This window comes from Bolinopsis microptera, chromosome 1, assembly GCF_026151205.1.
Source record: "Bolinopsis microptera isolate Bmic1 chromosome 1, MBARI_Bmic_1.0, whole genome shotgun sequence".
Classification (NCBI taxonomy): domain Eukaryota; kingdom Metazoa; phylum Ctenophora; class Tentaculata; order Lobata; family Bolinopsidae; genus Bolinopsis; species Bolinopsis microptera.
This window is the reverse complement of record NC_087072.1, coordinates 759236-786874: the sequence shown is the minus strand read 5'-3', so window position 1 is coordinate 786874 and position 27639 is coordinate 759236. Positions and strand designations below refer to the sequence as shown.

The 27639-nt window shown below is 40.0% G+C and overlaps 4 protein-coding genes across 4 annotated transcripts in view; 1 reads left to right on the top strand and 3 right to left on the bottom strand.

Moving 5' to 3' along the window:
• LOC134816918 (transcription activator BRG1-like) overlaps positions 1–27639 on the bottom strand; it is a 762051-nt gene that overhangs the window by 14797 nt on the left and 719615 nt on the right. The gene's annotated exons all lie outside the window — the stretch shown is intronic.
• LOC134816916 (probable cationic amino acid transporter) lies at positions 5974–10200 on the top strand. Its single transcript, XM_063825954.1, has 5 exons — positions 5974–6115; positions 6281–6404; positions 7180–7838; positions 8397–8638; positions 9275–10200. Exons 1-5 carry the CDS (start codon positions 5974–5976, stop codon positions 9833–9835), a joined length of 1728 nt encoding a protein of 575 aa, XP_063682024.1. The 3' UTR covers positions 9836–10200.
• On the bottom strand, positions 15007–19201 carry LOC134825536 (uncharacterized). Its single transcript, XM_063837769.1, has 3 exons — positions 19133–19201; positions 15603–15758; positions 15007–15156 (listed from the first exon to the last, which is right to left on the bottom strand). The coding sequence occupies exons 1-3, from the start codon at positions 19175–19177 to the stop codon at positions 15007–15009; spliced, it is 351 nt and encodes a 116-aa protein (XP_063693839.1). The 5' UTR covers positions 19178–19201.
• The window catches only part of LOC134825525 (mediator of RNA polymerase II transcription subunit 12-like), a 49708-nt gene continuing 43426 nt past the window's right edge, over positions 21358–27639 (bottom strand). Inside the window, exons 11-13 of the mRNA XM_063837759.1 lie at positions 25503–25692; positions 21898–22063; positions 21358–21605 (exon numbers count right to left, since the gene is read on the bottom strand). Coding sequence (XP_063693829.1) covers positions 21358–21605; positions 21898–22063; positions 25503–25692 — 604 coding nt within the window. The remainder of the gene's footprint in view (positions 21606–21897; positions 22064–25502; positions 25693–27639) is intronic.

Sequence of the window (27639 nt, the reverse complement as noted above, 5' to 3'; positions counted from 1 at the left end):
AAAAAAAGGGGGGGGGGGGGGGAAAAAAAAACCTTAAAATTTTGGTTTTGGGTTTTTTTTTAAAAACCTTTTTTTTCCTTTTTTTAAAAAAGGTTTAAAATTTTTTTTTTTTTTTAAAAATTTTTTCCTTTAAACCCGGTTTTTTTAAAAAGGGTTTTTTTTTTTTTTTTAAAAAAAAAGAAACCGGTTTTAAAAAAAAATTAAACCCTTGGAACCTTTTTTTTTTAAAAAAATTTAAAAGGGGGGTTTTAAAAAAAAGGGGGTTTTTTTTTTTAAATTTTAAAAAAAAAACCTTTAAAAGGGGGGGTTTTTTTTTTTTTTAAAATTTTCCTTTTTAAAAAAAAAGGGGGCCTTTTTAAAAAAAATTTTTTTTTTAGAGAATTTCCCCAAAAAAAACCCCCCTTTTTTTTAAAAAAAAAAAATTCCGGGGCCGGGGGTTTTTTTTTTAAAAAAAAAAAAAGGGGGGGGGGTTTTTTTTTTTTTTTGGGGGGGCGGTTTTTTTTAAAAAAATTTTTTTTTTTATCCCCCCCCCCCCCCCCCCCCCAAAAAAAAACCCCCCCCCCCCCCCCCCCCCCCCCAAAAAAAAACCCCCCCCAAATTAACCCCCCCCCCCAAAAAAAAAACCCCCCTTTTTTTTTTAAAGGGTTTTTTTTCCCCCCAAAAAAACCCCCTTTTTTTTTTTAAAAAAATTTTTTTTTTAAAAAACCCCCCTTTTTAAAAAGGGGGGTTTTAAAAATTAAAAATTTTTTTTTTAAAAAAAAAGGGGGTTTTTTTTAAAAAATTTTTTCCCAAATTTTTTTTTTTAAAAAAAAAAACGGGGGGCCCCCCCCCTTTTTTAAAATTTTTTTTTTCCCCCCCCCCGGGGTTTAAAATTTTTTTTCCCCCCCCTTTTTTTTTTTTTTTTTTCGGGGCAAAAAAATTTCCCAATTTTTTTTTTTTTTTTTTAAATTTGGGCCTTTAATTTTAACCCCCCTTTTTTTTAAAAATTTAAATTTTTCCTTTGAAAAAAAAGGTTTTAAATTTTTTAAAAAAAAGTTTTTTTTAAATTTTTTTTAAAAAATTTTTAAAAAACCCCCCAAAATTTTTTTTTCCCTTTTTTTTTTAAAATTTTAAAAAATTAAATTTTTTTAAAGGTTTTTTCCTTTTTTTAAAAATTTTTTTTTTTTTAAAAAAACCTTTTTTATGGATAATTGATAATCTTGTAAATGCCATTATGATGGTGTTCTTATAGCTGGAAAGCTTTATTCTTGCTCGGTGAAGCAATGTTACACATCTTTTTATAAACGGACTCTGCGAGGTCAAACATACACAATATATATATCTTACTTATAATTCAGAGAATTCCCTTTGTTTGCACGACCGCCCACGTGCAAATAATATGAGAAATAGGAAGTTGCATAGTAACCATGGTAATGGTGTTGAAACGCGCACATGCACGTGCAAAGATTTGCGAGCGACATTTTGATCGGTTTTGTGGTAATTACGTTTGGTCCAGTGCGAGCTTTATTTTAATTGGCTGTATCTTCAGTTGTGACAGTATCTACGTTGGGTCTTATACCACCGCCGTGTTTTATATTTGAGAGTTGTTGCTTTACAGATGGCATACTGTAGTCTGTACCTACTTGTTCGAGGATTTCGTCACCAAAATTTGAAAATTCGATTTTTGGGGGCCACACCCTATCATTTTGCATTTGCGGACGGTTATTCAAATCAATATAATTTCCTTTTGTTTGGGAAAGAGAGACACTGGCAGCGGTCCACTCTACCCATAATTATGGGTTTTGGTCAAATATATCATAGGTACGTTTTCTTGTATGAAATAAAAATCACATACGTACTAATTCTTATTCCTTTGTTTTAATGCTCATTTTGCATTTCAAACTTGCGGCGCCTACACAGTGGTTGCTACAGTAACCACACTTTCCATGTTGCATTTCCAATATAACTGATCGGGACACAGCCTTATTGTTAGGTCTGACTAATCATCTTTGTTATAATTATACAGCCTATGCTAAGTTAAGTATGTTGTTAAGCCTAAGTTGTTAAGCCTAAGTTAAGTATGTTGTTAAGCCTAAGTTGTTAAGCCTAAGTTAAGTATGTTGTTAAGCCTAAGTTGTTAAGCCTAAGTTGTTAAGCCTAAGTTAAGTATGTTGTTAAGCCTAAGTTGTTAAGCCTAAGTTGTTAAGCCTAAGTTGTTAAGCCTAAGTTAAGTATGTTGTTAAGCCTAAGTTGTTAAGCCTAAGTTGTTAAGCCTAAGTTAAGTATGTTGTTAAGCCTAAGTTGTTAAGCCTAAGTTGTTAAGCCTAAGTTGTTAAGCCTAAGTTAAGTACGTTAAGCCTACTTTATCGATATTGTAATGCCAGCAGCTGCCTCACCAGCTGTAGTTAACACGGTACAGCATTATATTAGTTATCACAGTATACACAGTGTATACAGTTCATTCCTCAACCTTTAACAAGTTGAGCTACATAATGAGGACTTGAGGAGTACATTCCACTGTTATCATCTCAGTAGGCGGAGATTATATTATATTATTATTATGTATTAGTGGTCCCTCATAGATAGCAGTTAATCGCTAATAAAGAACAACAGGTGCGTGTTGATCTGTATACAAATCAATTACTGCCTCTCTCGTTTCCTAATTCTCAGTTATATTATTATTATTGAGCTCTCTCTCAGTTATTGAACTCTCTCGTTGTTTGATGCTGCGTTTCCCTTTTCGCGCGCAAAGCCCGCGCCAGCCAGCCAGGGTGTTCAAAACTAAAAGGGACATGCATTATGCAAGAGCTATACTATACTAGAGTAACACGTGTAACTAAACTTGTTGTTAAATTCTCAGTTATTGAGCACGGCTATTGTAACCATGGTTACAAGGCCGGCCCGGATAAAAGCTAGTGAACGTGTTAGGAGCTATTTTATTTTATTGTTATTTGCTATAGAAATATACGCCTCTCCGCCAGAACCCACATCTATTGTATATTGATGAGGTCTGATTGTCATCTTCTTACAGTGTTCTAAAGTCCTATTTCCTTAGTATTGCTGTACAAATACCACAGAATCCACAAAATCCACAGAATCCACAGAATCCACAGAATCCACAGAATCCACATCTATTGTATTCTGTATATTACGTGGCCTTGTTGTCTTCTCTCTCAGCAGGTGTGTCCGATTCTGAGTTGTAGTAGTTGTTATAACACAGTGCTATACAGTACACTGTTATACACTGTATACACTATACATGGTTATGCACTGTATACACTATACATGGTTATGCACTGTATACACTATACATGGTATTAACTACTACTACTACTACTTTAGTTTAGTTATGCTTTTGGCCCCATGTAGACGGGGATATTGTAATACCTTTTAACAGTAATATTACAGTAGACTTATGTAACCCCGGTAACCCCGGTAACCCCGGTAACCCCGGTAACCCCGGTAACCCCGGTAACCCCGGTTTGGTGTGGTATAATTTAAATGTGGTACTAGTTCGACACGCTCTGTAGTTTCTAATAAATACCGGAATACCCTTGATTTGGATCATTTACCGATACGATATAGGGTATTGTAAACAAACAAAGATTGATGTAGTCATGTGCTTGTGGAAACCTCGAGGCGACCCGTTAATTACGTTTATGTAAGCTTGTTTTCATAAATTACGTCACTCTTAACAATCTATCTTAAAGCGCTACACTCTATCTTAAAGCGCTACACTAAATCTTAAAGCGCTACACTCAATCTATCTTAAAGCGCTACCTACACTATCTTAAACTCAATGCGCTACATTCTATCTTAATGCGCTACACTCAATCTTAGCACTCAATCTTACAGCGATACACTCAATCTTAAAGCGCTACACTCAATCTTAAAGCGCTACACTCAATCTTAAAGCGCTACACTCAATCTTAAAGCGCTACACTCAATCTTAAAGCGCTACACTCTATCTTAAAGCGCTACACTCAATCTTAAAGCGCTACACTCAATCTTAAAGCGCTACACTCAATCTTAAAGCGCTACACTCAATCTTAAAGCGCTACACTCGATCCTAAAGTGCTACACTCAATCTTAATGCACTACACTCAATCTTAAAGCGCTACACCCAATCTTAAAGCGGTACACTCAATCTTAAAGCGCTACACTCGATCCTAAAGCGCTACACTCTATCTTACAGCGCTACACTCAATCTTACAGCGCTACACTCAATCTTAAAGCGCTACACTCAATCTTAATGCGCTACACTCAATCTTAAAGCGCTACACTCAATCTTACAGCGCTACACCCAATCTTAAAGCGCTACACTCAATCTTACAGCGCTACACTCAATCTTAAAGCGGTACACTCAATCTTAAAGCGCTACACTCGATCTTAAAGCGCTACACTCGATCTTAAAGCGCTACACTCTATCTTACAGCGCTACACTCAATCTTAAAGCGCTACACTCAATCTTAAAGCGCTACACTCAATCTTAAAGCGCTACACTCAATCTTAAAGCGCTACACTCAATCTTACAGCGCTACACTCAATCTTACAGCGCTACACTCAATCCTAAAGCGCTACACTCTATCTTACAGCGCTACACTCTATCTTAAAGGGCTACACTCAATCTTAAAGCGCTACTCTCTATCTTACAGCGCTACACTCTATCTTAAAGGGCTACACTCAATCTTAAAGCGCTACTCTCTATCTTACAGCGCTACACTCTATCTTAAAGCGCTACACTCAATCTTACAGCGCTACACTCAATCTTAAAGCGGTACACTCAATCTTAATGCGCTACACTCTATCTTAAAGCGCTACACTCAATCTTAAAGCGCTACTCTCTATCTTACAGCGCTACACTCTATCTTAAAGCGCTACACTCAATCTTAAAGCGCCACACTTAATCTTACAGCGCTACCGTGTTCCCTTCATGGCGCGTAACCCTTTGTTTTATTCTCTTGTTATAATATCTTTACATTGTGTGAACCTCAGTACTCGGTTTGAAGCGTGTTGTTAGGCGTGTTGTTAGGCGTGTTGTTAGGCGTGTTGTTAGGCGTGTTGTTAGGCGTGTTGTTAGGCGTGTTGTTAGGCGTGTTGTTAGGCGTGTTGTTAGGCGTGTTGTTAGGCGTGTTGTTAGGCGTGTTGGTAGGCGTGTTGCTAGGCGTGTTGTGAGGCGTGTTGTTAGGCGTGTTGTTAGGCGTGTTGTGAGGCGTGTTGTTAGCTTGCGCAACCAGCTGCTCACTCTCATTGTGTTCCAGTTAGTGCAGAACAATAAAATCTTTATTAATCTGTGTTTTGAGTTTTGACATTTCATCTTCAAGCTGGCTGGTTTTGTTTCGATCTATTGATACAGCTTGTGGCGTCAGGTCGTCTTTCAAGTTGTATTGTGGTTTCACTCCATTATAAAATCATAGGTGAAAATAACGTTGAAAGTTTGGCTCTTTACATTCCCCAGATTTTTCTTACCGTCGCTTTTCTTTCATGAATCTATCTGCACTCGGCAGGCGAAGAATAGAGATCAATTAAAAGAACGATTCAAACAATATGAGTTTTGATGCATATATAAAGGCCTGCCAGCAGCTTCTGCGAAATAAGTGTGGTTCCAGAAAGGCATGTAGATTGTGGGCCCTTGGGAAATTTTCGGGAAATTTGCTTTCAGGATTGAAATCTAGCAATACGAGAATTTGTGAAATTTTGGTTACGTCGACGATTATTTCCTGATCTCTTAAATACTGCATGATACCAAGAGACATGAAACATGAAACTGACAAGCTACTTAACTCTTGTCGAGAAAGTCGAGACAAGCTCCATGTTCAAACAGTGCGGAGGGGGGGGGGGGGGGGGGGGGAGGGGGGGGGATGAGACAATCCCCATGACCCTCAACTCCTCATCATCTGAACGGCAACTTCCGTACAAATGAACAAATATTTATTGCGACATAGTTATATATAAGCGTTTGCAATGAAGGTTTAACGATCCTTCTGATCAGGAATGGGTTACAACTTCAGAGCACCTGGTATACTAGAGAGACTGTTCCAAGTGAAGTTAGACACAGGAGGAAAGACAGAGCTCAAGAGATGTCTGACTCTGTTCCCACTTATTGTTCAGGGCATTGCCCACATGCTTGGAGCAGGTACTTACCACTTACTTAAACAGGAAGTGATATGTAAATAAATAAAAGGTGATCCGTGAAATGTAAAATAAATGTTTCCTGCTCATGAACAAGGTGTTGCTAGGTTACTGAGTTACTAGGTTACTAAAGGTGTTGCTCAATTGAGTGATTCAAATCATTTTGCAGGGATATTTGTGATAACCCCGGCGATTGTGCAGTCAATGGCAGGACCTGCCACGTGTATCAGCTATCTGATATCCGGTCTAGCTGCTGCCTTGTCCGTGTTATGCTACAGTGATCTTGCTGCCAGGTAAGCGTTTGAAGAAACAACAACTCAGATCTTACATTTAACTTGAAATTATAATGAAATCGGCGAAACTTTTTATCATATGCTAGTACAGTATATTTATCTATTATATTCTGTCCCATTCTGTACTATATTTTAAACTTGACTAAAGCTGTTCGAGCAGGTCACATGACTCCTCACAATATTTTAACATCAGGTACTCCTGCATGTGCACTGGGTCCTCCTACGTTTATACTTACTTCTTCATACTTTCATAGTTACTAGGTTACTAGGTTACTAGGTTACTAGGTTACTAGGTTACTAGGTTACTAAGTTACTAGGTTACTGAGTAACTAGGTTACTAGGTCACATGACTCCTCACAATATTTTAACATCAGGTACTCCTGCACTGGGTCCTCCTACGTTTATACTTACTTCTTCATAGTTACTAGGTTACTAGGTTACTGAGTTACTAGGTTACTAAGTTACTAGGTTACTAAATACTAGGTTACTAGGTTGCTAAGTTACTAGGTTACTAAATACTAGGTTACTAGGTTGCTAAGTTACTAGGTTACTAGGTTACTAGGTCACATGACTCCTCACAATATTTTAACATCAGGTACTCCTGCATGTGTACTGGTTCCTCATACGTTTATACTTACTTCTTCATAGTTACTAGGTTACTAGGTTACTGAGTTACTAGGTTACTAAGTTACTAGGTTACTAAATACTAGGTTACTAGGTTGCTAAGTTACCAGGTTACTAGGTCACATGAATCCTCACAATATTTTAACATCAGGTACTCCTGCACTGGTTCCTCCTACGTTTACACTTACTTCTCAATGGGAGAACTCGCAGCTGCCATCTCCGGTTTCTTCCTGATCGGAGAGCTGATCATTCAGGCCCCAATGTTAACCCTGGGACTGTCTGACAACATCGACAAGTTCCTCATTAATGGGACTGTCCAAGAATGGCAGAGCTCAAACTTTCCTGACTGGTTGCTACACACAGATCTGATCGCTATTGGTATCATGCTCCTCTTCATGGCTATCAACATGGCAGGAATAAAGACAGTGTCCTATCTCAACATTGCCATAGCTGGGGTCTCTGCGATATCTCTGCTAACCTTCAACATAGTGGCGCTGGTGAACGGAGATGTTGCTAACCTCTCCAGAGTGGTTAATCCAGCGGACGGCAGGACGGGGTTCGCTCCGTTCGGGTTCAGCGGCATCATGACGGGAGCGGGGACTGCTTTCTTCGCATTCGTGGGGTTGGAGTCAGTTGTGACTCTAGCGGAGGAGTCCGTGGACCCTAAACGGGATCTCCCTCGGGCTACCATGGGCTCCTTCCTGATAGTGCTGGTTCTGTACGTGGTAACAGCTTTCTCCATCGCTTTCATTGAACCGTGGTATGAGGTCGGGGGAAACACAGGTCTTATTGGATCTCTCAAACGTAAAGGTAAGCTTATCTCTATATAAGTAATAAGTATACACATTACACACTAGAAATACATCACCAACCTTGAACCTGCAGACTCAAATATTCCATTGGAAACACTGTCCCAATATGTGAATTACAGAGTAACCATGGTAACTGGACCTGTCTCCCTCAGGACTGACATGTGAATTACAGAGTAACCATGGTAACTGAACCTGTCTCCCCCAGGACTGACATGTGAATTACAGAGTAACCATGGTAACTGAACCTGTCTCCCCCAGGACTGACATGTGAATTACAGAGTAACCATGGTAACTGAACCTGTCTCCCCCAGGACTGACATGTGAATTACAGAGTAACCATGGTAACTGAACCTGTCTCCCCCAGGACTGACATGTGAATTACAGAGTAACCATGGTAACTGAACCTGTCTCCCCCAGGACTGACATGTGACTTACAGAGTAACCATGGTAACTGAACCTGTCTCCCTCAGAGTTACCATGGTAACTGAACCTGTCTCCCTCAGGACTGACATGTGACTTACAGAGTTACCATGGTAACTGAACCTGTCTCCCCCAGGACTGACACTACCACAGTACGTAGTAACAGCGGGGCTGATCTTCACAGTATTCTCGTGCGGACTCTGCACTGTAACTACAGTAGTCCGCGTAGTGTACTCCGTGGCGGAGGACGGCCTGCTGTTCCCCTTCCTGAACAGTGTCTACAAGAGGACTCAGGTGCCCATGTGGAACGTGGTGGTGTGCAGCGTGGTGGGGATACTGTCCAGTATCGTGTACGAGTTCGATACCCTCAGTCACATGGTGAGTTACTAGGTTAACTAGGTTACTAGGTTACTAGGTTACTAGGTAACTAGGTTACTAGGTTGGTGCCCATGTGGAACGTGGTGGTGTGCAGCGTGGTGGGGATACTGTCCAGTATCGTGTACGAGTTTGATACACTCAGTCATATGGTGAGTTACTAGGTTAACTAGGTTACTAGGTTACTAGGTTACTAGGTAACTAGGTTACTAGGTTGGTACCCATGTGGAATGTGGTGGTGTGCAGTGTGGTGGGGATACTGTCCAGTATCGTGTACGAGTTCGATACCCTCAGTCATATGGTGAGTTACTAGGTTACTAGGTTACTAGGTTACTAGGTTACTAGGTTACTAGGTTACTAGGTTGGTGCCCATGTGGAATGTGGTGGTGTGCAGCGTGGTGGGGATACTGTCCAGTATCGTGTACGAGTTCGATACCCTCAGTCATATGGTGAGTTGTTTACTTTAGGTTACTTTAGAGTTGTTTAAAAGATAATAAGATGATTTTATCTTAGTTGTAATCTTGATTTTTGACCATAGAATATTTCCGTCCATGATCCATATTTCTATAAACATGATGGATATTGATTATTGATTGCCACTATATTTTAAGATATTGAAACTAACCTAAACCTCTCCAGATCTCGGGTGGAACCCTGACAGTGTTTGTGATCACAGCGTTAGCAGTAATGATCCTCTCCTACGACCTAACGGACCCAGATATGGAAGAAACCGAGGAAACTCCACTGACCGCAGAGAAGACTCACGCCAGAAAACATCTCTTCATCATCTTCATGTGTGTCTTCCTGCTGGCCACCATCGTGTTGGCATTCCTCACTGCATTCCTCGAACAGTCCACTGCAGTGATTGTTTCAGAGGTGGTCCTTGCTATCATCATGATAGTCAGTCTCACTCTCATCAGATGCAAGATTCCTTTAAAGGCACAAGAGGAGGACGGGACACTGTCTTTTAAAAGTCCGGGTAAACCGTTTGTTCAGGGGTTCTCAGTCTTTGTAAACCTCCTGCTTCTCTTTCATCTGGAGGTGGTAGCCTTGAAACAGCTGGTTATCTACTGCATTGTCGGGCTCATAATCTACTTCGGGTACGGGATCTTCTTCTCCAAGATCACCGCGGAGAAGCAGAAACGGTTGAGTTTGAAGGAGATTAAGTTGGACGACACAGGCGAAAGTTCTGTCAGATAATCTTTGTTAATCATTTTAGTTTGATTATTTACACATATTGTACTGGGAATTTTCACGCGTAATTTGAGCAGAAAATTGATACTTTCTCTTAGGGCCAATAAATTTGGTTACCATAATTTTGGTTACCATAATGTTAGTAACAAATTTCGCAAATTGTTAGTCTACAACAACTTTAGTCAAATTTTTCGACTTTTCGAGACCATTTTCCATTCCATTTACCTTAAGAACGACAAATTTAGTCTACTTTTGAGGATTCTCCTTTTTCTGCGGGATGAACAGAAATAGGGGCTTGTGTGGAATGAATAAAGATCTATCCATATTTATGTACATAATTTGAGTTGTTATTAATTGATTTTTGTTTCACTAATGAAGATAGTTTTATTTCACAAGATGTGAGAGAATATACAGATCTCAATTTCTATAAGGGAGATCCAAGAAGACAGAATTAGGAGATTTATGGATCATGTATCACTTTATGTATTATATTAGACTAGCAGGAACTCGTCTAACCCTAAAGGATCGTTTTCAGAACCATACCGTAGAAAGTTACGATGAAGGTTGAAATGTTTGAAGAAACGTATAGTAAGGGGAAAAGTGGCATTCCGTTGGATTTGAATGTTCACAAGGATTTCTCAACGGAATATGGTAGTTAGGACCCCTACGAACATAATTAGACTTGTTGCCAATTTTGTATCTCAACAGAAACACCACTTTTACCACTTTTTACCACCTTTGTACCACCTTTCTGGTTTGCCAAATATCTTTAGTTGTGAACGTCGTAGAAGGCTGCAAATTAACCTAGAATGTTTATCTTATCAAGGAGTAAAACTTTTGTATGAAAAATTGTTACATTGGACAATCAGCTAATTGGATAATTACCAATTAGTTAATCACCAAAAAAAGTGAAAATTTTTTATTGGCTCAAAATGATTGAAATCGTTTGAAACACGGAGAAATGTAGTTTTTAGAAAAACTTCAAAAATTTTTCACTTACAATTTTTTTTCGAGACTTGGAAAAAAGTTTGAAAATTTGAAAATATATTATTCCGCCAAAAGTGATCGAATTGCATGAAACGTGGATAAAAATGCTTTGCAGAAAAACTTCGAAGATTTTTAGATTGGGGAATACTAAAATCATCAATATTTGAAGTTGGAGTTCAGTAAATCTCGACATATTTTATTAATTAGGAATGGCTTAGCGGAAAGGGCTGAACCTGAAAAAGGTTAACCACACAATATTAGAGTTTCATAACTAATTACAATACAGCTTTATCAAATTCCAAATAAAGAAACAGCACAAAAGGACCATTTAAGATCGAACCGATTTTACCTGCTGTACTATCATTTTATTGATTTCAATGATCAAAACCTCTGTACCGTCAATCTTGCCAATCTATACCGGGTATCTGAATGTACCGGACCTCTTATTTACTTCTATAATTAGACACAGTTGTGCAAGAAATGCGATTTCTCACAGGGGTTTCTTTTAACTGTGCACTTTTTGTCACTCTCGCAAGAGGCCCGGTATTATAGGGGGGGTATAGGAAGCGAGTGTAAATCTACCTTTCATCATCCACTGTGGCTTTTTTGCCTTGTGAATGCGCATGCCGCTTCGTTTGCTATGCCAGAATCCAGATACCTCAAATAACCCTCATATCATATTGCCAGGGTCGGGATAGAGCTGGAGATAGCATCGAGAGGTTGCTAGAAATAGCTAGATTTAGAGTAAACTGGTGGTAGCTAGGTGGTGCTAGCATGGATGTAGCAGAACGTAGCTACACGGGGTTTCATTGGAGTTGGTTATTTTAATGGCCAAAGAGTGCCGGAACTAAAGTTACTTAAGATTGCAGTTGAGGGGCAGTGTAAACCACGGTGTGGTCAGGGACACAGAGCTACAGTGCAGGAGTACTGCAAAAGAACAGTGCAAGTGATACAGTCTGCAACAGTAAAACGCCGAAGAAGCTAGACTTAGAGTGAACTGATGGAAGCTGGGTGGTGCTAAAATGGAGGTAGCAGAACGTACTACATGATGAAGAAGAGGGCTAAAGAGACTCACTTTGATCAATAAATCCGGTACGGCAAGGTCTGTAGCCTTGATAAGAAGATACCATGAAGTAATTCATGCGGAAAAGTCGATTTATATAAAGGGTTTCGTTGTATCTAAAAAGGGTGGGTCAGTCTCTCTGTTTTCATCAGATTCTGATGAAAGGCTGTTAAGCTCAGGACGGTGATCTTAATAGGTCGGATAGCTGTACCTGGTTGCTTCCAGCCCACCCTTGTCGCTTGAAAATAAGTTCTCACCCCACCTCTTCCAAAAAATGCAGTTACTAGAGCAGGAAACTCTTCTTCCTCCTCTTCTTTCAACACAAACACAATCAGGTTCCAGCTCCTCTCCTCCTCTGCAGCCGCAATCTAATCTCCTTCTTCGGCGTTTTACTGTTGCAGACTGTATCACTTGCACTGTTCTTTTGCAGTACTCCTGCACTGTAGCTCTGTATCCCTGATTACACCGTGGTTTACACTGCCCCAGGAGTGCCCCTCAACTGCAATCTTAAGTAACTTTAGTTCCGGCACTCTTTGGCCATTAAAATAACCAACTCCAATGAAACCCCGTGTAGCTACGTTCTGCTACATCCATGCTAGCACCACCTAGCTACCACCAGTTTACTCTAAATCTAGCTATTTCTAGCAACCTCTCGATGCTATCTCCAGCTCTATCCCGACCCTGGCAATGAGATATGAGGGTTATTTGAGGTATCTGGATTCTGGCATAGCAAACGAAGCGGCATGCGCATTCACAAGGCAAAAAAGCCACAGTGGATGATGAAAGGTAGATTTACACTCGCTTCCTATACCCCCCCTATAATACCGGGCCTCTTGCGAGAGTGACAAAAAGTGCACAGTTAAAAGAAACCCCTGTGAGAAATCGCATTTCTTGCACAACTGTGTCTAATTATAGAAGTAAATAAGAGGTCCGGTACATTCAGATACCCGGTATAGATTGGCAAGATTGACGGTACAGAGGTTTTGATCATTGAAATCAATAAAATGATAGTACAGCAGGTAAAATCGGTTCGATCTTAAATGGTCCTTTTGTGCTGTTTCTTTATTTGGAATTTGATAAAGCTGTATTGTAATTAGTTATGAAACTCTAATATTGTGTGGTTAACCTTTTTCAGGTTCAGCCCTTTCCGCTAAGCCATTCCTAATTAATAAAATATGTCGAGATTTACTGAACTCCAACTTCAAATATTGATGATTTTAGTATTCCCCAATCTAAAAATCTTCGAAGTTTTTCTGCAAAGCATTTTTATCCACGTTTCATGCAATTCGATCACTTTTGGCGGAATAATATATTTTCAAATTTTCAAACTTTTTTCCAAGTCTCGAAAAAAAATTGTAAGTGAAAAATTTTTGAAGTTTTTCTAAAAACTACATTTCTCCGTGTTTCAAACGATTTCAATCATTTTGAGCCAATAAAAAATTTTCACTTTTTTTGGTGATTAACTAATTGGTAATTATCCAATTAGCTGATTGTCCAATGTAACAATTTTTCATACAAAAGTTTTACTCCTTGATAAGATAAACATTCTAGGTTAATTTGCAGCCTTCTACGACGTTCACAACTAAAGATATTTGGCAAACCAGAAAGGTGGTACAAAGGTGGTAAAAAGTGGTAAAAGTGGTGTTTCTGTTGAGATACAAAATTGGCAACAAGTCTAATTATGTTCGTAGGGGTCCTAACTACCATATTCCGTTGAGAAATCCTTGTGAACATTCAAATCCAACGGAACCCTTAAATCGACCACTTTTCCCCTTACTAGTATATCGATGATATGATCATAGATCTGTGCATTCCTCAGCCATTTTGATTAACTGTACACTTCTGCGGATTGAATATATTTGATATTATTATTTAATTACCGAACAAATGTTCTCGAGAGGAGTTTGCATGATTCTGCAATATCAATATTTGTTGCCGTAGCTTGTATTAAATTTGGAAATTCCTAATTTGAGCAACATCCCTCAAAACACACCAAGAAACCAAATACCATTATATTTATTATAATAATACCATTATATTTATTATAAAAATACCATTAAATTTATAATAATAATACTATTATATTTATTATAATACTATTATATTTAAGATAATTATACCATTATATTTATTATAATAATTCCATTATATTTAGCACGAACCCGTCCAACCCTAAAATGATGTCAAAACTCAAGAAACTAAAATAATTATTGCCTATTTAATTCGCGTTTTTGACACCACTTGGGGGTCCAAATTTTGGGCACTAAAATTCTTATTCCTTGGCCAATTTTTTATTTTAAGTTGTATATCTTTTACGGTTTTTGCGGAAAGTCGTGTTAAAGTTGATGCCGTGGTGTCAGTAAAATGGTATGGATATATATATAATACAAATTGAAACGAACGGTTCAAGAGTCAGACAAATGTTTCAATCATGATACCAAACCATGATATCATCAGTGACAACTGTATCTAGCTCTCAGCTTGCCGATTGAGCACTGTCAGCAGACGACGCCACCCACAATTTATATACATAAATAAATAAAATATATATATATATAATTATATATACCTACATATAATGTATATCGTCTCGCTTTATATACGATATATTAAGATATATATATTGTATATATATATATATATATACACTAGTATATATATAATAATAATAATAACCGAAAACTTGCTCTCTACGGAAGTTCACCTCAATAAATATTTATTGCATTTATTTTGTAATACTGTTATAATTCGGACCCCGCTCCGTTAGAGTCCCGAACTAGAGTCCCGGACTAGAGTCCCGGATTAAAGTCCCGGACTAGAGTCCCGGACTAGAGTCCCGAACTAGAGTCCCGGACTAGAGTCCCGGACTAGAGTCCCGGACTAGAGTCCCGGACTAGATTCCCGGACTAGAGTCCCGGACTAGATTCCCGGACTAGATTCCCGGACTAGAGTCCCGGACTAAAGTCCCGGACTTGAGTCCCGAACAAGAGTCTCGGATTAAAGTCCCGGACTTGATTCCCGGACTAGAGTCTCGGACTAGAGTCCCGGACTAGAGTCCCGGACTAGAGTCCCGGACCAGAGTCCCGGATCAGAGTCCCGGACCAGAGTCCCGGACCAGAGTCCCGGATTAGAGTCCCGGATTAAAGTCCGGACCACGCCCCGTTTTAACGAACTTACCTAGCCACTTGATGAGGTGCTCCTTGACCTGGTCGTGAAGCTTGTTGATGAATGTGGGGAGCAGCCAGAGAGTTGCGTTCTTACACCCTCCGCGTGCTATCTGTGGGGAACCAGGTTAGAGGTCACGTGACACTTACTACTACATTTTTGTCTACAGACCAGTAATTTCGATATTCAGAAGTAAAGTTATGACCCGTCGAAAAATATTGATTTCATCATAAAATACACATAAAATTTCAAACACGCCAATAATTCTGACACTCTGCTGTACTACTACTACTACTACTACTATTAACATATTCATTTCTTTAGCTGATGGTATTCAGAGGGCATTAATGTATTAATGTAGTGTACTATGAGTGTGAGCTGGTCCCAAGCCCAGACGCCATCATTCCATGTAACTTTTCATCGCAATAACCCTAGTCATTGACTACTGATTACTATTATTAGTTATTGGGTTACTAGGTTAATAGAGTTGCTGGGTTACTAGGTTACTAGGTTACCAGGCAACTAGATTAAAATTATTATTGTTCCCTTAAACCCTACCTCGGTGAGGAGATGTCCCAGAGTACAGACGACAGCGTCAGTGATGAGTTTGAGGGTGGCCGCCTCCTCCTCCTCCCCCTCGTTATTCTCCTTACTCCTTACTCTTATCAGCCTTACTTTCAGGTGAGCCGACCTCATGGTCCACATGTCCATATTCTGAGGGGTACAACAGGTTACACATGTCCATATTCTGAGGGGTACAACAGGTTACACATGTCCATATTCTGAGGGGTACAACAGGTTACACATTGTCCATATTCTGAGGGGTACAACAGGTTACACATGTCCATATTCTGAGGGGTACAACAGGTTACACATTGTCCATATTCTGAGGGGTACAACAGGTTACACATGTCCATATTCTGAGGGGTACAACAGGTTACACATTGTCCATATTCTGAGGGGTACAACAGGTTACACATTGTCCATATTCTGAGGGGTACAACAGGTTACACATGTCCATATTCTGAGGGGTACAACAGGTTAAACATGTCCATATTCTGAGGGGTACAACAGGTTACACATGTCCATATTCTGAGGGGTACAACAGGTTACACATATCCATATTCTGAGGGGTACAACAGGTTACACATGGTCCATATTCTGAGGGGTACAACAGGTTACACATGTCCATATTCTGAGGGGTACAACAGGTTACACATGTCCATATTCTGAGGGGTACAACAGGTTACACATTGTCCATATTCTGAGGGGTACAACAGGTTACACATTGTCCATATTCTGAAAGGTACAACAGGTTACACATGTCCATATTCTGAGGGATACAACAGGTTACACATGTCCATATTCTGAGGGGTACAACAGGTTACACATGTCCATATTCTGAGGGGTACAACAGGTTACACATGTCCATATTCTGAGGGGTACAACAGGTTACACATGTCCATATTCTGAGGGGTACAACAGGTTACACATGTCCATATTCTGAGGGGTACAACAGGTTACACATGTCCATATTCTGAGGGGTACAACAGGTTACACATGTCCATACTCCATATTCTGAGGGGTACAACAGGTTACACATGTCCATATTCTGAGGGGTACAACAGGTTACACATGTCCATATTCTGAGGGGTACAACAGGTTACACATGTCCATATTCTGAGGGGTACAACAGGTTACACATGTCCATATTCTGAGGGGTACAACAGGTTACACATGTCCATATTCTGAGGGGTACAACAGGTTACACATGTCCATATTCTGAGGGGTACAACAAGTTACACATGTCCATATTCTGAGGGGTACAACAGGTTACACATGTCCATATTCTGAGGGGTACAACAGGTTACACATTGTCCATATTCTGAGGGGTACAACAGGTTACACATTGTCCATATTCTGAGGGGTACAACAGGTTACACATGTCCATATTCTGAGGGGTACAACAGGTTACACATGTCCATATTCTGAGGGGTGCAACAGGTTACACATGTCCATATTCTGAGGGGTACAACAGGTTACACATGTCCATATTCTGAGGGGTACAACAGGTTACACATGTCCATATTCTGAGGGGTACAACAGGTTACACATGTCCATATTCTGAGGGGTACAACAGGTTACACATGTCCATATTCTGAGGGGTACAACAGGTTACACATGTCCATATTCTGAGGGGTACAACAGGTTACACATGTCCATATTCTGAGGGGTGCAACAGGTTACACATGTCCATATTCTGAGGGGTACAACAGGTTACACATGTCCATATTCTGAGGGGTACAACAGGTTACACATTGTCCATATTCTGAGGGGTACAACAGGTTACACATGTCCATATTCTGAGGGGTACAACAGGTTACACATGTCCATATTCTGAGGGGTACAACAGGTTACACATGTCCATATTCTGAGGGGTACAACAGGTTACACATGTCCATATTCTGAGGGGTACAACAGGTTACACATGTCCATATTCTGAGGGGTACAACAGGTTACACATGTCCATATTCTGAGGGGTACAACAGGTTACACATGTCCATATTCTGAGGGGTACAACAGGTTACACATGTCCATATTCTGAGGGGTACAACAGGTTACACATGTCCATATTCTGAGGGGTACAACAGGTTACACATGTCCATATTCTGAGGGGTACAACAGGTTACACATGTCCATATTCTGAGGGGTACAACAGGTTACACATTGTCCATATTCTGAGGGGTACAACAGGTTACACATTGTCCATATTCTGAGGGGTACAACAGGTTACACATGTCCATATTCTGAGGGGTACAACAGGTTACACATGTCCATATTCTGAGGGGTACAACAAGTTACACATGTCCATATTCTGAGGGGTACAACAGGTTACACATGTCCATATTCTGAGGGGTACAACAGGTTACACATGTCCATATTCTGAGGGGTACAACAGGTTACACATGTCCATATTCTGAGGGGTACAACAGGTTACACATGTCCATATTCTGAGGGGTACAACAGGTTACACATGTCCATATTCTGAGGGGTACAACAGGTTACACATGTCCATATTCTGAGGGGTACAACAGGTTACACATGTCCATATTCTGAGGGGTACAACAGGTTACACATGTCCATATTCTGAGGGGTACAACAGGTTACACATGTCCATATTCTGAGGGGTACAACAGGTTACACATTGTCCATATTCTGAGGGGTACAACAGGTTACACATGTCCATATTCTGAGGGGTACAACAGGTTACACATGTCCATATTCTGAGGGGTACAACAGGTTACACATGTCCATATTCTGAGGGGTACAACAGGTTACACATTGTCCATATTCTGAGGGGTACAACAGGTTACACATGTCCATATTCTGAGGGGTACAACAGGTTACACATTGTCCATATTCTGAGGGGTACAACAGGTTACACATGTCCATATTCTGAGGGGTACAACAGGTTACACATGTCCATATTCTGAGGGGTACAACAGGTTACACATGTCCATATTCTGAGGGGTACAACAGGTTGGGTGGGGGGTACAACAGGTGATTTTAACAGGATATTACCAAGCTTATGCTTGTTACGGGATATTACTACTTTACTTAGCTTAGTTGGCCGCACCTATATTATATAAGTATATTATACATTTATTAAAGATGATGTAGACTCAAATATCCTTGTAATTCACTACTATTAGTATGCTAGTCGACATTTTTCGAGCTCGTAACCACCGCGATAATTGACAAATTGAAATATTATGAGTTATCGAGAAACATATCGAATTATTGGCAATTTCGTGTGTTGCTAACGCTTCATAAGTTGTATATTAATAAGGCCGTTGCAAACATTTTGGTTGTCTTCTTTATATATATATAGACCCAGTAACCTTCTTGAATCTTGATGTAGAGGTCACAATATGACAAACCTAAAACAAGATATTATAAAGTATAAACCTTGATGATGATTGGGGATTACAAATGAGATGTTACTACTTCTTCATAGTAACTAGGTTACCAGGTTACTAGGTTACTGAGTTACTAGGTTACTAGGTTACTAAGTTTAAAGTATAAACCTTGATGATGTTTCCGATAAGCTCGGTAGGGTCAGTAGAAGGCATGTCAGTAGATTGGGGATTACAAATGAGATGTTACTACTTCTTCATAGTAACTAGGTTACTAGGTTACTGAGTTACTAGGTTACTGAGTTACTAGGTTACTAGGTTACTAAGTTTAAAGTATAAACCTTGATGATGTTTCCGATAAGCTCGGTAGGGTCAGTAGAAGGCATGTCAGTAGATTGAGGATTACAGATGAGATGTTACTACTTCTTCATAGTAACTAGGTTACTAGGTTACTAGGTTACTGAGTTACTAGGTTACTAGGTTACTAAGTTTAAAGTATAAACCTTGATGATGTTTCCGATAAGCTCGGTAGGGTCAGTAGAAGGCATGTCAGTAGATTGGGGATTACAAATGAGATGTTACTACTTCTTCATAGTTACTAGGTTACTAGGTTACTGAGTTACTAGGTTACTAGGTTACTAAGTTTAAAGTATAAACCTTGATGATGTTTCCGATAAGCTCGGTAGGGTCAGTAGAAGGCATGTCAGTAGATTGGGGATTACAAATGAGATGTTACTACTTCTTCATAGTAACTAGGTTACTAGGTTACTAGGTTACTGAGTTACTAGGTTACTAGGTTACTAAGTTTAAAGTATAAACCTTGATGATGTTTCCGATAAGCTCGGTAGGGTCAGTAGAAGGCATGTCAGTAGATTGGGGATTACAAATGAGATGTTACTACTTCTTCATAGTTACTAGGTTACTAGGTTACTAGGTTACTAGGTTACTAGGTTACTAGGTTACTAAGTTTAAAGTATAAACCTTGATGATGTTTCCGATAAGTTCGGTAGGGTCAGTAGAAGGCATGTCAGTAGATTGGGGATTACAAATGAGATGTTACTACTTCTTCATAGTAACTAGGTTACTAGGTTACTAGGTTACTGAGTTACTAGGTTACTAGGTTACTAAGTTTAAAGTATAAACCTTGATGATGTTGCCGATAAGCTCGGTAGGGTCAGTAGAAGGCATGTCAGTAGATTGGGGATTACAGATGAGATGTTACTACTTCTTCATAGTAACTAGGTTACTAGGTTACTAGGTTACTAGGTTACTGAGTTACTAGGTTACTAAGTTTAAAGTATAAACCTTGATGATGTTTCCGATAAGCTCGGTAGGGTCAGTAGAAGGCATGTCAGTAGATTGGGGATTACAAATGAGATGTTACTACTTCTTCATAGTAACTAGGTTACTAGGTTACTAGGTTACTAGGTTACTGAGTTACTAGGTTACTAAGTTTAAAGTATAAACCTTGATGATGTTGCCGATAAGTTCGGTAGGGTCAGTAGAAGGCATGTCAGTAGATTGGGGATTACAAATGAGATGTTACTACTTCTTCATAGTAACTAGGTTACTAGGTTACTAGGTTACTGAGTTACTAGGTTACTAAGTTTAAAGTACAAACCTTGATGATGTTTCCGATAAGCTCGGTAGGGTCAGTAGAAGGCATGTCAGTAGATTGGGGATTACAGATGAGATGTTACTACTTCTTCATAGTTACCAGGTTACTAGGTTACTAGGTTACTGAGTTACTAGGTTACTAGGTTACTAAGTTTAAAGTATAAACCTTGATGATGTTTCCGATAAGCTCGGTAGGGTCAGTTGAAGGCATGTCAGTAGATTGAGGATTACAAATGAGATGTTACTACTTCTTCATAGTAACTAGGTTACTAGGTTACTAGGTTACTGAGTTACTAGGTTACTAAGTTTAAAGTATAAACCTTGATGATGTTTCCGATAAGTTCGGTAGGGTCAGTAGAAGGCATGTCAGTAGATTGGGGATTACAAATGAGATGTTACTACTTCTTCATAGTTACTAGGTTACTAGGTTACTAGGTTACTGAGTTACTAGGTTACTAGGTTACTAAGTTTAAAGTATAAACCTTGATGATGTTGCCGATAAGTTCGGTAGGGTCAGTAGAAGGCATGTCAGTAGATTGGGGATTACAAATGAGATGTTACTACTTCTTCATAGTTACTAGGTTACTAGGTTACTAGGTTACTGAGTTACTAGGTTACTAGGTTACTAAGTTTAAAGTATAAACCTTGATGATGTTTCCGATAAGTTCGGTAGGGTCAGTAGAAGGCATGTCAGTAGATTGGGGATTACAGATGAGATGTTACTACTTCTTCATAGTAACTAGGTTACTAGGTTACTAGGTTACTGAGTTACTATGTTACTAGGTTACTAAGTTTAAAGTATAAACCTTGATGATGTTTCCGACAAGTTCGGTAGGGTCAGTAGAAGGCATGTCAGTAGATTGAGGATTACAAATGAGATGGAGCAGGAGCTGGGCGTTGTGGGGTGTAATCTCCTTATCTGCCAGGTAGTTGATAGACACTAACTTCTCCGGGGTGGACAGACACAGTTCCGGCACCCAGGTCTGGGAACAGATCCTCTTTAACACTGCCATCGGCTTCAGGTGCTCTGAAACAAGCGTTATTTGAGGCGTTCTGAGGGGAAACAAGCGTTACATTGGGGGTTCCGAGGGGAAACAAGGGTTATTTCAGGTGCTCTGAGGGGAAACAAGCGTTACTTTGGGGGGTTCTGAGGGGAAACAAGCGTTACATTGGGGGTTCTGAGGGGAAACAAGGGTTATTTCAGGTGCTCTGAGGGGAAACAAGCGTTACTTTGGGGGGGGGGGGGGGGGGGGGGGGGGTGGGGGAGCGTCTCTGTCATTGACTGCTATTTGAAGAGTTTGAGGAAGCGTATGACTAACTGTGTGAGGGCGGTATTTCCTGGTCCACAGTGCTGTTTCTGATCAGTAGTTTCAGCATGGTAGCGAACCGGAGCGGCTTCAGAGCCCTCCTGTCCGCATCAAGGTGCCGGAATGCGGAGTGGGAGATGATTGAGTCGTCCACGTGCTCCGTCTCCGGGTACTCGATCTGAAAATGTAGTTATCTAGTGGTAACCATGACAACACTAATATGGTATCTAGTGAATTTGGAATTGGTGATAGTCGGATTGTAAAGATTTGTTTAGACTTAAACATAAATTTGATGGACACTTTTTTCCTGATTTTTTGGCGAAATCTGAGCCGGTTTTGGAGCATGATGGTAAATTAATGGTTATAATTACTATTTACTATTAAATAGGGTCGCAGAACTTTAATAAGTGTATTATATAAAATAACGAGTATGTGATATTTACTTATTCGTAAATAACAGGTATTTTCTCAGTACTAATTGTGACGGGCGTTCTTCTTGATAATAACTTATTCAAAGTACTTAGAGTATATTTGGCTGGGATCCAGAAAACAGCATTATAAAGCACGTCATTCTATCACTCCGCTCGCGCTGTAGTCTTTTTGTAAGTACCATTCCAAATGTTATCTGTAGCAGCGTGAAATTGTTTTTAGCCAGTGATATTGTTACCATAGTAACAGTGGCGATCTTTACGAGCCCAAAGTAGATATGGGATTTATTTCTTTGGGGAGAAGATTCCACAACTGTGCCGCTTTCACTCCAAATGAGTTATCATAGTGTGTAGCCACTAGCTACAGAGCAATTCTAGCTCACTCCAGATGAGCTATCATGGTGTGTAGCCACTAACCACAGAACAATTCTAGCTTTCACTCCAAATGAGTTATCATAGTGTGTACTGTGTAGCCACTAGCTACAGAGCAATTCTAGCTCAATTCTAGCCCCACCATGGTTTTGAAGACGGTAAGCATTAGAAATGGTGATACTGATCTGTCCTTGAAGACGCTTAGAACTCACGATAGCATAGTGACTGGAGGCCGGAGGGGGTTGATAGTCCTCCAGCATAACAAACCTATGTTTCATTTGTCAATTTTCTAAGAACTCCTATATGCTTCGGCACACTTACTTCACAGTACCTAGTAGATCAACTATCAATTAACTATATATTACAGTAAAATGCTGCTTTACTTGTGCCTGCTCTAACCAGTCCAACTCCAAGCATTTTCCCAGCCTAAACATTCTTTGTCGTTTTTCAATCAGGTTCCCTCGTTGTATAATTAAGTTTCCATGTTGCATATTTCTGTATTATTTGATGAAAGTTTCAAATCAAAATTAAGATCGGGACAATTTACTATCATTTAAACGGAAAACTAAACCTTAATTTTCTGTGTAATCAGTATTTAGTCAGTAGAATATTGCATGAAGTCAGCAGTAACTCGTAATCTAGATGCCACAGAGTAGAACAACTAAATTATCATTATTATTATATATTATAATATAATATAATATCATATCATTATTATTCTTTATTGACCCAGTTGCCTTGTGATGCCTGTTTGGGCAGACACGATAAGGTTGTTTTACATCAGAGGCTTTTTATGACAAAAATGGTATTTTTGCAAAAAGTATCTTAAACAATAATCTCAGAGTGTGTGTCTGGCTGTGTGTGTGCGCGTGTAATTTCCGAGCGGCTTAATCAAGAAAACGGTAAGAGTTACGGGGCTGGTTTTTTCGGTATATACCGAGAAAACTCTGACAAAGCCAAATAATAAAGGTTTTTTAAATCGGTCGGTGGTAAGTGGTTTAATTGATCATTTTGTGTCCCAAATGTGATACTAAAGTGTGTATGTGTGTGTGTGTCATGTGTACTCTCCCACTCTCGCTCTCTCTCCCCTCATAACATATTTTCTATATAATTGGGATAATTTGGCAGGGGATCTCAAGAATCAAGATTGCCTATCAAGTATTACTATTTGATATGTGAGGGGCATTCAGAATTAAATTGTGGTATGTTTGGAATGAGCGAGTTCATACTTTCGCGCCGTTTTAACTACGAAAATGTAATGCGTATTTTCGAATATAATTGGCGGGTTTATACTTTTGCATTTCAACTGCGATAGTGAAAACCCGGCCGTAGGCACGGGTTACACTATTTAGCTTATACAACATTTTAAACAAATCCATTGTTATTTGTTAATAACTGTGGATATGGAGTCAAAATTCCAGATACATCAGATACAGGTCTGATATGGTCATTAATGTGCGAGAAGGTGTGTGGGGGAAGTGTGATATGATGTTGAAAGTATAGGAAGGTAGATTTAAAAAATAATAATAATATGGGGAGCAAAGAGATTAGGCTAGACTGTTGTTTCACTATCCAAAGTGAAAATTGTCCGATGTGTGGTATTGTGTTTGATATAATTAGTATATAATTGATATATATAATTAGTATATAATTGATATAATTAGTTTGCAAGGTTCTGACATATCTCTTATTGTTGTCACCTCTCTCCTGATTATGCAGCATCCAAATTTTATTTGTGGACTTTTTACTATTTTTCTTTGCTATTTGGTCTTGAATATCAATAGAAAAAGTGTTGTTGTTGTTGAATATCAGCTTCCAGATAAGTCCGTAAATCCGTTAACTTGTGCGAAACGATTAAATTAATGTCAGTGATATCATTAGTCCGAGCATTTTCCCAGCCTAAACATTATTCGTCGCCATTGATTTCAATCAGGTTCCCTTGTTGTATAATTGTGCATTATTTGATGAAAGTTTCAAATCAAATTACCTGAGTGAAGGAAAAAATAATAATAATTACCTGAGTAAAGAGCGCTATCATGAGGTAAGTACCTGAGTAAAGAGCGCTATCATGAGGTAAGTACCTGAGTAAAGAGCGCTATCATGAGGTAAGTACCTGAGTAAAGAGCGCTATCATGAGGTAAGTACCTGAGTAAAGAGCGCTATCATGAGGTAAGTACCTGAGTAAAGAGCGCTATCATGAGGTAAGTACCTGAGTAAAGAGCGCTATCATGAGGTAAGTACCTGAGTAAAGAGCGCTATCATGAGGTAAGTACCTGAGTAAAGAGCGCTATCATGAGGTAAGTACCTGAGTAAAGAGCGCTATCATGAGGTAAGTACCTGAGTAAAGAGCGCTATCATGAGGTAAGTACCTGAGTAAAGAGCGCTATCATGAGGTAAGTACCTGAGTAAAGAGCGCTATCATGAGGTAAGTACCTGAGTAAAGAGCGCTATCATGAGTTAAGTACCTGAGTAAAGAGCGCTATCATGAGGTAAGTACCTGAGTAAAGAGCGCTATCATGAAGTAAGTACCTGAGTAAAGAGCGCTATCATGAGGTGAGTACCTGAGTAAAGAGCGCTATCATGAGGTAAGTACCTGAGTAAAGAGCGCTATCATGAGGTAAGTACCTGAGTAAAGAGCGCTATCATGAGGTAAGTACCTGAGTAAAGAGCGCTATCATGAGGTAAGTACCTGAGTAAAGAGCGCTATCATGAGGTAAGTACCTGAGTAAAGAGCGCTATCATGAGGTAAGTACCTGAGTAAAGAGCGCTATCATGAGGTAAGTACCTGAGTAAAGAGCGCTATCATGAGGTAAGTACCTGAGTAAAGAGCGCTATCATGAGGTAAGCCACGTGACAGTTGGTGGGCCACTTGTACTCGGAGTACTTGTAGAGGTAAGGCAGGATGACGTAGTAGATCAGCCACCAGAGACTGAAACACTGGTATCTGAGCAGCTGGATCACGAACAGAGACAACATTCTCCACCAGTCCGTCCCGTCCGGCAGTTCCCTGAAAATATATGCATCAGTTTATTGTAAAGTTGTAAGGACGGTAAAAATAGGTAGAGGGAGGAAGGGTGGGAAGGGGGAGGGAGGGGAGGAAGGGTAGGCAGCGGGAGGGAGGGGGAGGAAGGGTAGGCAGCGTGAGGGATCATTTTGCACCACTAATAATTTCCCTTGACGTAGGTCGCTCAAAGTAATGAGACAATCTTGTAATTAAGCAGTCCAAATTTTGAGGAATCTTTTGGCATTCTATAAGGACAACCGGGTTAGTTTCTACAGTTGCCCTTAGCAACACATAGCAACACATAGCAACACACTCTATAGCAACACTTATCAACACACTATCCTGACCCGTGCGAGGAGGCTAAGTTTCTGCTATCTGAGATTAAACTTGATAATTAACTTGACAATTGTTCACTAAGCCACGGGGAGGTTCAATGCGAAGCACGGTATATACCAACTGTTAAACTTGCTGTTAAACTTGCATTTACGGTTACAGTTTTGTTGGTTCATAACAAAATATCAGCTAATTAAGGGCCCCTCGAAATTAGTTCGAAACTCATCACTTGAAAATGTTGATGAGACATTCGCCGCCGAATGAGTCGTAAACTTAATTAATAGTGGCTTCCAATATCGAATCTCTTTTAGTGTTTCAATTTGACGATATATAATGGGCACTAGCGGTCATGCGGTTAATGGTATTAACTTGACAATTGTTCATTTAGCCAGACTCTGTTGATTGCGAAGCTCAGTAAATATTATTGTTAACTGTTTAACTTGCAGTTAAACTTGCATTCACGGTCACAGTTCTTTCCAAGAGTTCATTTTTATCTCCGAAAATCGTAGGGTTTTTAATCAAGTTGTGGCACAGCATTCAACAACTCTAGTTCAGAACAGTGTTTGCTAAAAGACCATTAAAATCTGACTATATCGCTCTTGTGCCCCCCCCCCCTTCCCGCTCTTGTAACTACATTTAAAAGCTTGTGATTTACCAGAGGAGTGTGCCCCCCCCCCGCTCTTGTAACTACATTTAAAAGCTTTACCAGAGATTTAGCTTGTGATTTAGAGGTGTGGAAGTGCTGCTCATACGTTAAATTTCGCGTTCATTGACTGCTCTTTAGGTCTCCGGCTCTGTAAGATACAACTCATCAACCTCATAGCCACCCCCTTCACTGCAACAACTCATCAACCTTATAGCCACCCCCTTCAATGCAACAACTCATCAACCTCATAGCCACCCCCTTCACTGCAACAACTCATCAACCTCATAGCCACCCCCTTCACTACAACAACTCATCAACCTCATAGCCACCCCCTTCACTGCAACAACTCATCAACCTCATAGCCACCCCCTTCACTGCAACAATCCATCAACCTTATAGCCACCCCCTTCACTGCAACAACTCATCAACCTCATAGCCACCCCCTTCACTGCAACAACTCATCAACCTCATAGCCACCCCCTTCACTGCAACAACTCATCAACCTCATAGCCACCCCCTTCAATGCAACAACTCATCAACCTCATAGCCACCCCCTTCAATGCAACAACTCATCAACCTTATAGCCACCTCCTTCACTGCAACAACTCATCAACCTTATAATCACTCCCTTCACTGCAACAACTCATCAACCTCATAGCCACCCCCTTCACTGCAACAACTCATCAACCTCATAGCCACCCCCTTCACTGCAACAACTCATCAACCTCATAGCCACCCCCTTCACTGCAACAACTCATCAACCTTATAGCCACCTCCTTCACTGCAACAACTCATCAACCTCATAGCCACCCCCTTCACTGCAACAACTCATCAACCTCATAGCCACCCCCTTCACTGCAACACCTCATCAACCTCATAGCCACCCCCTTCACTGCAACAACTCATCAACCTCATAGCCACCTCCTTCACTGCAACAACTCATCAACCTCATAGCCACCCCCTTCACTGCA